At 41.1% G+C, this 11,098-nt stretch overlaps 1 protein-coding gene across 1 annotated transcript; it reads right to left on the bottom strand.

Moving 5' to 3' along the window:
- Positions 1 to 2,871: 2,871 nt before the first annotated feature.
- LOC101783975 (sphingoid long-chain bases kinase 1) lies at positions 2,872 to 9,409 on the bottom strand. Its single transcript, XM_004976345.3, has 9 exons — positions 9,028 to 9,409; positions 7,453 to 7,984; positions 7,005 to 7,361; positions 6,296 to 6,389; positions 6,170 to 6,207; positions 5,945 to 6,091; positions 5,676 to 5,775; positions 3,935 to 4,893; positions 2,872 to 3,377 (listed from the first exon to the last, which is right to left on the bottom strand). Exons 2-9 carry the CDS (start codon positions 7,861 to 7,863, stop codon positions 3,228 to 3,230), a joined length of 2,256 nt encoding a protein of 751 aa, XP_004976402.1. The 5' UTR covers positions 7,864 to 7,984; positions 9,028 to 9,409; the 3' UTR covers positions 2,872 to 3,227.
- Between the last annotated feature and the right edge of the window lie 1,689 nt (positions 9,410 to 11,098).

The following is an 11,098-nucleotide window of genomic DNA, read 5'->3' as shown; positions in this document are numbered from 1 at the left end:
TCCTCGGGCAGAAATGATCAAATGAATCAGCTGCTTGGGATTGGGACGAGCGAGACGACGGTCAGGAACTCGGAATTTCAATTCTCCTTTGGATGGTGGTACTGTGCTGTCCGTGTAGCCCCCAAGCTTATCGCCCTCTTCGAAAGTTCTAAAAAAGCTGTTCTGATGACCCTTATCGTGTTCATGCAAGTCACCATGAGCCCATGACCCACCAAAGTTTCGCCCAACAACAGTACGACGCACTGTGACGTTTCGACAATTTTAGTTGCTTCCTGTCATTTGGGTCCCGTTTGGTTACTTTGACTTATTTTTAGCACCCGTCATAGCAAATGTTTAGATACTAATTAGAAGTATTAAACGTAGATTATTTATAAAACCCATTATATAAGTGGAGGCTAAACGGCGAGATGAATCTATTAAGCCTAATTAGTCCATGATTTGACAATGCTAGTACAATGTAAGTCCTATGATGACACAAGGAGATGTAGTCTGAGTTTAGTGAAAGCTTCTAGGATAACACCACCATCCTTTTTTTCTCTGCTTGTAGCACAATAATGTTCATGTTAGTCATATGCTAGACTGAATCTGGTAAGCCACTCATAGTTTCCATCTATCAAAGTTAGTGAATAATGGAGATTGCAGCCCAAAGAATGAAAATAAACTCTTACTATCATTTTTTTTTTTGCTCCAAGGACTCTAGCTGACAAGCAAAATTACTCTCCAGTTTTCCTAAAATGTCATGGCCCTTGAAATTCATGACAAGTTGTAATCTGGATATCTAAAAGCATTACAGTGAACTAACTACACTCTTTTTTAGTAATGAAAATGAAGCCTTCTTTTACCTTGGCATGCATAATATATTATGTTCATCTATAATGTCCTTTTCTTCCTAGCATTAGCTGTTGTGTTCAGAATTTAAATTCCAGTAGAATGTCCTAGTTCTTGTCATAAAAATTGTGATTCTGTTAGTCAATATTGTTACTCCTAGTTAGGCAAAAGTATGTCGTCATTTTAGGAAAAGTGTCATTCTTAGGTAGCCAAAGAACTGTTCTCAGCTAGGAAAGTATTTTTCTTAGATAGGCAAATCATTTTTATTAGTTAGGCAAATTACTGTTCTTCGTTAGGCTAAATAATAATTTTTTTGGGCAAATTATGTGCGTTGGTGTTTAACAACAGCTGAGTTGCCACACATGTTCTCAAGTTGTCCCCTATGTTTGTTAGCTCTACTGTAGTGCATTACTATCATATATGGAATTTATATTTTGTTGTTTGCGTTGGTTGGCAGGTTGTGTGTAGTTTCAATAGCAGAGATAGTAGTTGGTTTCAGTAATTTCTACCTCTGCTCTTTCTCGTAGCCTGAATATCCTCTCCTTGCTTATCTATTTACGAACTGAGTCTAGTCAGTTTTTGGATGCCGCAGGTGGTTTGTTTATTGTGAGTTGGATCATTTAGTCTTGTTGTATCTATTTATCAGAGGCTTGGTTCACTGTGACTTGTTTGGATGTTGCGGACTTGCGGTTCACTAGATGCTCAATAATATTTTTTTGAAGGTAGAATATTATCTGCCATTATGGAAACAAAATTATGCAGACTACCATTGGGATGCTCAATATTATTTTTTCTATGTTTTTGGATTAATGCAGTACAAAAATATCCACTGGCCTTATTCGTAGGGAACTTGCATCATGTACAGGAGAAATAGATACATGTCTTAGCCAACATATATCCAAGGAAGAAGAACAGGTTGGTATTCAGTACCATATACTCTCTCGGATTCATTTTGTTGGCAACTTTTGCTAAATCATCAAGCAATTTATTTATTTTAGTTTAGTATTTTTACATTCTGAAGTGCTGTTCTTACCTGCTTGCATATTTATTCTATGTTGCTTGTGAGTTCATATAATGTGCCTACACCTTTTATTTTAACTAATATGCTTATTACTGTATGAGAAATTTTCATTTTATGGCAGAAGCTAGTTCTTCAGCTCACCTGGCCTTTTTGAGAAGTGCAACATGAATACAAATACGAAGTGCAATAATGTTCTGGGAAGCCAATATGATTTGCAATAGTTCAAGCAAGGAAGCAAATGTTGTGTCCATTCATATTGGGAGTATATGTTCTGACTTTTTGTGCAGGGTGTAAGATGATGCAGCAATGTAAATAAGTAGTACTTGTCATGCAACACTGTAAATGAAGTAGTATATATTGCAAGAATGCGCGGTCACGCCGTCTTTGTTGTGCAGCTATGGCCACAAATTGCTAGGGTTTTTAGCCATGTACTGTAGATCTGAACTATGTGCAACTTTTATAAGAATATTGATAGCGTGTGTCGGTGTGCAGCTTGCTCGTTCATAATTATTTGCAGTTTTGCCCGTGCAGAATTATTTGCTTAGTGATGCGCAATTATACCTATGGAGTTGTTCGGGCAAGTTCTGGCGAGAGAAATTATGCACAGCGCATCCATTCATCCGCATCAAAGTTGATTGATGACAAATTTCTTTTTGCTACAAAAGGAATAGTAGCTGTACAGGATTTGTCTCCTTTCCAGAAAAGGAGGGGCTGTACGGCCGGCCTAATTTACCGCCGGCTGTAAATTAGCCTCATCCAAATAAAATAACTGGAGTACATCTTAATCTTATTATCTCAAAAAAACCCTACCTCCCATGAATTCCTTCGTGGATCCATTGTCCTCTTTCCATACATCCAATTTCCCCGACCACCACCATCGTAATATCAACCATGCAACCTCTAATCACCAACCGCCACCAACGCAAAATAATACCAACCATGCAACCTCTAATGATACCATCACATCACCTAATTAATAATTCTATCAAAGGTGTAGAGTAAGGAATAAGGATGTTTGGCAATGGAATTAAGATTCAGTCAAATCATATTTATCTGTGTGAAAAAAGTTAATGTACTGATAAAACGAAAGCATGGGACCCGAGGGCAGTCAAGAACACCAAAGCCCCCGCCATGCCAAGGGAAAGGAATTATTCTATAGAAAATATATAAGCAAAATTAATATAAATAAAAAGAATCAACATATCATCCTATAACCACTCAAATATACAGGAACCTCACAACATTACTTGTCCAGTTCAAACTCTCATGACCTGCACCACCAACCCACGCTCGACCGTCATCAGCAAGTATCCATATATAAACATTAGTTGTTAGAAGTGGAAAGAGACCCCAGAACCCATGAAATTCAACACGGCACTTAAATAGATTGTCTACATTGTCGGCCGATAAGCCTGCATTGCTCTGGAAGCAGGGAGCAGAGTACCTGTCCCTTGACACGGCAAAGCTCGCCATCTATACCACAGCCATTGTGAGTGTTTGCACCAGGTTTAAGCTTAACTGACTTCACCTGTGTCAATGTCAGATCAGCATTAAGATTGATTCAGCATTCTTATTAAGAAATATAAACAGCTTTTGTGAAAAAAAATGGAGCGGCTGCTTTCATACGCTAATTCTCTTATTTTAAGCAACCCTCAGTGGTCCATGACTAGAGCTGATGTAAATGAACACGACACAGACCCAACCATTCTGTTTGAGGTTTCAAATAATCAAGATCAACAAGAAATGCTGAACATACACCTTACAACTTAATTAACAAGCTCAATAGTCCCATATGGGACATGTTGATCATAAGAATATATTTCCCCCTAAAAAGGAAGGAAAATATGCATTTAAAGCGGAAGATGCACCTTCTTAGAATGCATAAGAACATGCTCAACTTGATGCAGAACTATGACATAGATCCAGTTTAAAGTTATTCAGAATCACCAAGTAGATAATGCGATAAGATTAGCCTTGCCCCTATGAAATATATTTTGCCTCCCAAAAATCGAAACAAAGCTACTACACTAATGCAAAAAAGGGAGAGATGGACAATAGCTTGAGCAAAGGATGCAGTTAAAATACCTTTACATATTCCACATAGGGCAAAGAAAGATGGCGACCGAATTGCAGCTGTATGAAAAATCTCAGCAACTTCCATCTTCCCTTTCCGCCAACTAAAAGTAAGTCCAAACTGTTGTCATCATGGGTGGCTTTCGGTGCAACAACCTGTGAACTCAAACTCTGCACTGTCTTGCATGAGTGATTGCATATTAGGACACCAAGAAAGTGTCCTTTCCTAACAACCCATTTCTCATCCAAATTTGGCACAAGTTCCATTGGTGCTCCAATTTCCCGGTCCTCTGGTGGTCCAGGAAGTTCAATGGGGTGGTCAGGCTCCCAAGTTAGCTCACTGTCCCATTTTGGCCCAGTGTCCCATTTTGGTTCAGAGTCCCAAATAGGTCCTGGATCTGATATTGTTGAGGAAATGTCTTCCTTGTCATGCATTGATGGGGCTGCCCAAGACAACTGTGTGTCATTAGTAGACGTCACACCAACGGAATTTCTCTCGGTCCTTGCTTTTGACCTGGTTCTTGGCCAGAACGATCCATGATGTGGTTGAGGGTGTAGCACTTCTTCAGGTTCAGAAACAATGTTACTTCTTCCCAGAGATAAGCGTTTTGCTTTCGGATCAAGACCACGCACATAGTCTGACGGTTCAGTGCTTGCAACTGTACTACCAGATGTATCAACATCCCCAAGTGACATCCGACTTGGAGTCATAATAGAATCAATACTGGACAAACTGGAGGCTCGAGGAATTCCTTCTCTCTTTGATCTGCCATGCATTACATCAGTATAGACATTGGACAACTGGTTCTTGTCTTGATCTGTACCTTTTCCATTCGTGGCCATCTCCTTTGACAAAGGAAGATATTCTAACTCATAAAAGTAGCTAGGCAAACACAAAAATTTGAGTATTCCAGCCACGAAATATCGAAGAGGACCAAATTTCTTTTGATATTTCTCAGAAAGTTCCAGGACTGCAGCAAAATAGTAAAAAACTTTTCAGCTTACTTCTCAGTTCTCAACATTCACCAATTTTCACAGATGCAAATATATGAAAGTGGACAGATAAACTAAATTTCAACGAACACAGTCAATTTGGATCGGAAAAATGACTGTGAAGGGTCCATGTGTCATAGACACACCAAAGCATACAAGGGATTATGAGTTTTCTCAGTGGCATATAAGGAAATTCCCCATTCAGATACATAATCTTTCGCAATTATAAAATGTACTCCAATCTTGAAAGGCATGAAGAATATTCATAATGTGGTTTAGTCTCTATATAAAAACTTTATATCATGCAACAAATAAAGGAAAGCTAATTTACCACAGGCTTAGCAACCACATGCTGTCAAAGCACACATATTATTCACAACTTGGGACTTGGATGCTCTCCTATGATCAGTAAAAATGCAGTTCAGAACCAATAACATATTTCAAATTAAAATGGAACTAAACAATATATTTTCCCTCAACTGGTGTGCTTATTGTATACAATGTTACACCACCTAAGAATTTCCTCGAGTAATTGATGATACAATACTTTCCCATACTAAATTGCAAAGGGGTGACTGAATCACCACACCAAAGTGCAAGCTCAATCCTAGAATTTATTTAAGGCACATGAGATTTCAAACTATTCTTTCAGACTAGAAGATCTAGCAGCTAACCAGTAAATCAGTTAAAAATGTGTCCAAATAATCAGAACTAAAACTACTGAAAATGAATAAACATATTAACTTAGATATGAGGTTACCATCACTAATAAAACCATAGTATGAAACAGTTGAGCCAAAGTGTATTTGCCCAGATTGAATCCACTCGACCGCCAAAATATCTAGAGCTGTAAAGCCACCCTGTTACAAAGGAATTCTCCTCATGAGAACAGGATTTAATGACAGCCTTATTTCAACAAAATCAGAGTAAGCAAAATTACTGAAACTCAACTCGAATAGGAAGTCACGATAAAACCCTTTAGTAATGATGGTGATGGAAGCTTTGAGAAAAACAAGAAATTAGGCATACCTTAACAATTAATAATGATGCAGTAATAGGATCTCTAACTCCCAAAACAGTCCAGACAAGTGAGTTATCAGAGCCTGCAGGAATTATTCCAACTGGAATCGATACAGCTTCTGTTCTATCACTTCTAATGAGAAGACCATTGAGTACCTATAGAGCTACAAATGATGAGGTAGAAAATATGATAATTATTCGTAACCAACTAAAATATGAACAGCAAGGTCAAACCTCATTCACAATTCCGTCACCACCCACACACACGATTCCTGCAAAAACTCAACGTATCATTAAGAGCATACAAAACAGTGCCTTGAAACAAGATAATTTGCAAATCTACATGTTTAATGTTCATACCATCAGGGCATGTGCTGAAATCAAATGTAGATACAAGAGATTTTGCATGCCCAGCATGAGTAGTTTTAACTACTTCCATCTGAAAACCTGCAAGCTGCATCAATTTTATCACTCAATTAGTAGTAGATAAATTATCAACAAAAATATTTACGCACTAAAGCATAAAAGATGCACAGATTTTGACTCAAGCTAGTTATTGAATCTGGCATAGATAAAATATGCATTTATAAAGACAACATTTTATATTCCTTCTCAAGAGAGGAATATGCCACATGTAGGCAATTGTAACCGACTGCTGCTTTATTTTTTAAATCTAAAACGGTATATCACTACTGCACTACCAGAGGAGGGCAATTAAACGGTCATTGCATAATGAATCAAAAACAGCTTTTTACTCCAGCCCCAGTGTTGCATTCATTATTCCATGCTTACACTACAGAGTTGTATAAGGATGAAGAGATTAACAATTTGTATATCCAGATCGAGGCTTCAATATAACAAACTATACAATAATCCGCATTCAAACCATGACTAAGTATATCCTAAGCTTGGCAATTTCAAGTTGGAAATGGAAATTCAACAAGAACATACAAAGAAGAATGGTGAAAAAAGAAGTTTCAAGAAGAAACCCTATCAGAAAAATAGTTAAACATAGCTAGTCAAATCATTAGTTGTTTACGCATTTGCATAATGTAGATATCAAAAGTACCTTAAATATAGGTTCTGCTTTCTCATGGAAAACTTTACTTGATCTACCATGTCCAGATCGAGGGTTCAATATAACAAGCACTCTTTGTGGGGATTTGCATTTAATCGGTGGCTGATCGAATAAAGACTCACTGAGGGGGTTGTCTGAGTCTTGATTGATACTAGACACTCCAGGGCGAGGTAGCAGATTTACATATATGCTTTGTTCAGCAAAGCATGTCACCCACAAAATGGCCTCGTCAAGGATAGAGGCTACAAAGCAGAAGTCTGTCTGAACTCTGCGTGTCTTTCCAAATAAAGACTTTTTAGTTGGGTATGCATGCACTGTAAAATATTTGACTCCAGAATTATATGATACCTGCCAAAATATAAACAGAGCACAAAATATCAGTTAAGTTACACAACAGAGCCAATTAATAATAGAGACACATCTTATTATCTGAACTTACAGATATGACATCCTCCAAGAGTAGTACGGAGGAGCCCCAAATCAGAGCTTTACTTGTGAGTCTAGCATCAACAGCACCAGCTTTCCCATTTGCTGGTAACTGATTATTATCACTTGTACTTTTATTTTTCTTATCAAAAATAAGCTTTCCAGCATACACTTCATAACCTAGAAAATTGGACCTTTCATCAGCCACATCAATTTTGTGGTCATGGCTTTTTCCTTTTTTTACATCTGTGTCGTCAATAACCAAGTGCTTCTGCCTTAAAGATCTCAATTTGCTTCTTTTCTCTTGAGTACTGGGCGAAGAATGTTGTCCAGCTGACTTTTGAGAACGTCTACTACTAGAACGGCGGCTAGATTTCTGGGATGAGCTTCTAGAAGTAGGATTTTCAAGCTCACTTCCGTCCATTTCTGTGTGTTAGACAGCACTTCAGAACATTGGTCTGGGCAATGAATCATATACAGCTTCAGGGGTGGATGAGGCATCACGGATCCAATGCCATATGAGAAGGTAAATATGATTACGTAAGCTGCAGTAAAAGGAAAGAGTTATAATATGCAAATATCTGGTCCATATAGTAGCAAGTGAGCTCCTATGAGTTTCATTCCCCTAAAAAAGCAAGAAGGGCAGAAATATAAATGCAAGTTCCTTGACCAATTGCATTCCGAAGCACATTCAGCAAAACAAAAAATGTCTGGAACACCTATAGGAGCGATTTCGGGTCAATAGTCTTTTGGAATATAAGTATGCACCCCGCATGTTTTACTATGCGAACGGGCGTCACCATGCTTCAAGTATCATATCAACCTCAACCTGTAATCTTGTGCTCAGCACTTGAGCTATTAGCCTGTTATGCTTAGCTTTTCAACTGTAAATTGTTAGAAATTGATCTAGGGAATTAGATGTAGTTTTTCCTGCAGCCTACTCCTTGAATACCAACATCAAGAATTCAATATGGACAAGCAATGGGTCAACACTATGCTGAATTATTATCAGAGGAATCATCTGCCTACACAAACGTTTGAGGAAGAGGACCCATGTCATCAAACGCACCCTTGATCCTTTCCCCTCGTTCCCATAAGTGGTACAAAAGATCAATGATAGCTCCACAAAACACAAGGCCTTGGATGCTAACACCAAGCATTTCTCCAACACATGTGAGTGCGCGCGCTATCAAATGATAAGACAATGAGCAAACAACACACCCGGGACTGTACCAACACAAGTACTAGTGATGCAGCGTGTATCCCCACGTAACAAAAGGTCGCCCACAATCTGTCGCTTCATCCAGGCACAGGGAACCCACAGAACTAACAATCGCAGCACACCACAAGCACCTGCGAACTACTGGCACCAGATCTCCCCCCAACACAGCTCAAAATGCCACGCGCGCAGCGTATCTCAAACCGCTAATCGCAGAGCACCGAGCCCGGACAGACTCGAAGCAGGGAGCAGGAGGGGAAGGAGGAAAAAAAACACGACGAGCGCCATCACCAACCGCACCTAACACGTAGATTCCGCCGCAAGGAAAGCACCAGCCGGATCGAAACCTCGCGAGGGGAGGGGACGTACCGAATTGAACCCACCCAGCGGGCGATCGGATCCGGCGATCGAGCCTCCCCGCGCCGGATCGAACCGGCGGCCTCCTGGATTCGCAGCGCCGGCCGCCGCCGGTGGGAGCTGGAGAGATACTTGCGGGGTGCGAGCGCGAGGAAGGGGGGGCCGGCCCGCGCGCGACGCGGTGGCGACAGGGGAGCAGGGGGTGTCAGGTCTCAGGACGTGCGCCGATTCGGTGGGTTTTAGCGAGGAAAAGGAGCGGGGGGAGGGGAAGGAAAATGGCGTTCCGGACACGAGGCGGCGTCCCCGGCTGCTGCGGTGCGGTAAGGTGGGACGGGCGTGAGAGGAAGGACCCGGAGAAGCAAGGGAGATGGGGGTGGAGAGCAGCTGGTGCCTGGTGGGTTGGGTGGTGGCGGCGCCCGTCCGTTCGCTCTGTTTTTCTTTCTCGTTTCCACTGTTGGTTCGTTCGGTTCGCCTCGTCCCGAGGTTTACGCGACGCTGCGTGCGCCCGCGTCTGCGTCTGTGCGTGCCGGTGTTCTTCTGGGACTAACTGCGACGTGCCGGCGTGGTTCGCTCTCGTAGGGCAGAGGCTAGGGGGCCTGTTGACGATGACTTGCACGCCGCTGGCGCCCACGGCAAAGATTTGATGCGAACTGCGAGGCGAAAGCGATTGTTGAGACTTGCGATCCGTAGATATGTATGGCTGTGATGTGGGCAACAAAAGGGGCGAAGAAATTTTATCCAGCGGAGACTAGATGAGAACGACACGTTGGTCCGGTTCATTTTGTATTGTGATTCTTTAACCGCGTAGTGCTTTTTCCAGCTTCCGTAGATTACTCGAGTTATTAGGACAAGTACATTGCTACACGTCAGCGGTCTCATAGGTTGTCTCATGCAGTGCCACGTAGGATTTTTGATGATGTGGAGGAGAGAGAGCGAGGAGAGAGAAAGAGGTCGTTGCTTCGCGAAACAACCACCTCATGAGCTAAATTGTAGTACTACGAGACAACTTAACAACTATTGTACGAGTTATTGTTGCCATGCAACTCATAATATTTTATTTTTCTTATGCACAAATTAAGAAATTATATACCACTACCAGACAACTTATAGGACAACCCATTGTACGGGTTGCCTGTTGAATCGTCTCAAGATTACATGTCAATGCATGAGATCGTCTATTAGACGACACCAATATAATTGCCCCTTAGCATAGTGAAGCAATTAGTTACGCCATCAACGTATCTCGGCGGATCAAGCTGGCCCATCGGATTGATCGTAGTACGTGTGAAAGGTGACCCGAATTGACCGAACAGCTTGCTGTTCCCAAATTCGACGTGCCAGCTCAGTCCAAATTGGCCGGTTCCATTCTGTCCAAAAAGGTAGTCGCCGTGTACTTGGAAGCCTGGAAGCAGGTCCTTGAAAGGCAAATTGGCTAGACCTTTTTCCCTGACGAAGATTGTGGCCAAGACATCGCAGGAATGGAAGAACATTCTCAACCTGGCGTACGTTCCAAACCAGTGAATGCTAGCGTCCGATTTTCGGTCCTGCTGGCGAGTCAGACAATCAGATCATGCGCTCGTGCCAACATCGCTCTGCGTGGATCAAGCACCGACAGGTTTGTTCTCACCTCGTTAGCAACGTAGAAGAAGTAATTCCTCCGTCCTAAATTATAGATCGTTTTAGTATTTTTAAGAAGTAATTCCTCCGTTAGATCGTTTTAGTATTTTTTAATTCAATATATATCTGAATACAAAATAAAAGTACCAAAACAACCTACAATTTAGAATTTAGAATTTAGGATTAAGAAAGTACATAGTATATCGATTTGGCTTTGGCTGTTGTTAAGCAAAGGATATCGTAGTTTCGTGGTGCTGCCTTTTTGTCCCCGGCCCTATCGCCAAAATAATTAGGGGTGTTTGGATAGTAGGTGTTAAATTTTAGCACCTGTCACATCGGATGTTTGGACACTAATTAGAAGTATTAAACGTAGTCTAATTACTAGACTAGATGCTATATGGCTTTGGCTCAGCTGAGAGCAGGCTGATGCACACTAGCAACCGCATGAACGACAACAGGCCACTAG

The sequence above is a fragment of the Setaria italica genome, chromosome VII (assembly GCF_000263155.2).
Source record: "Setaria italica strain Yugu1 chromosome VII, Setaria_italica_v2.0, whole genome shotgun sequence".
In the NCBI taxonomy this organism is placed as follows: Eukaryota; Viridiplantae; Streptophyta; class Magnoliopsida; order Poales; family Poaceae; genus Setaria; species Setaria italica.
This window is presented reverse-complemented; position numbering and strand designations above follow the sequence as displayed.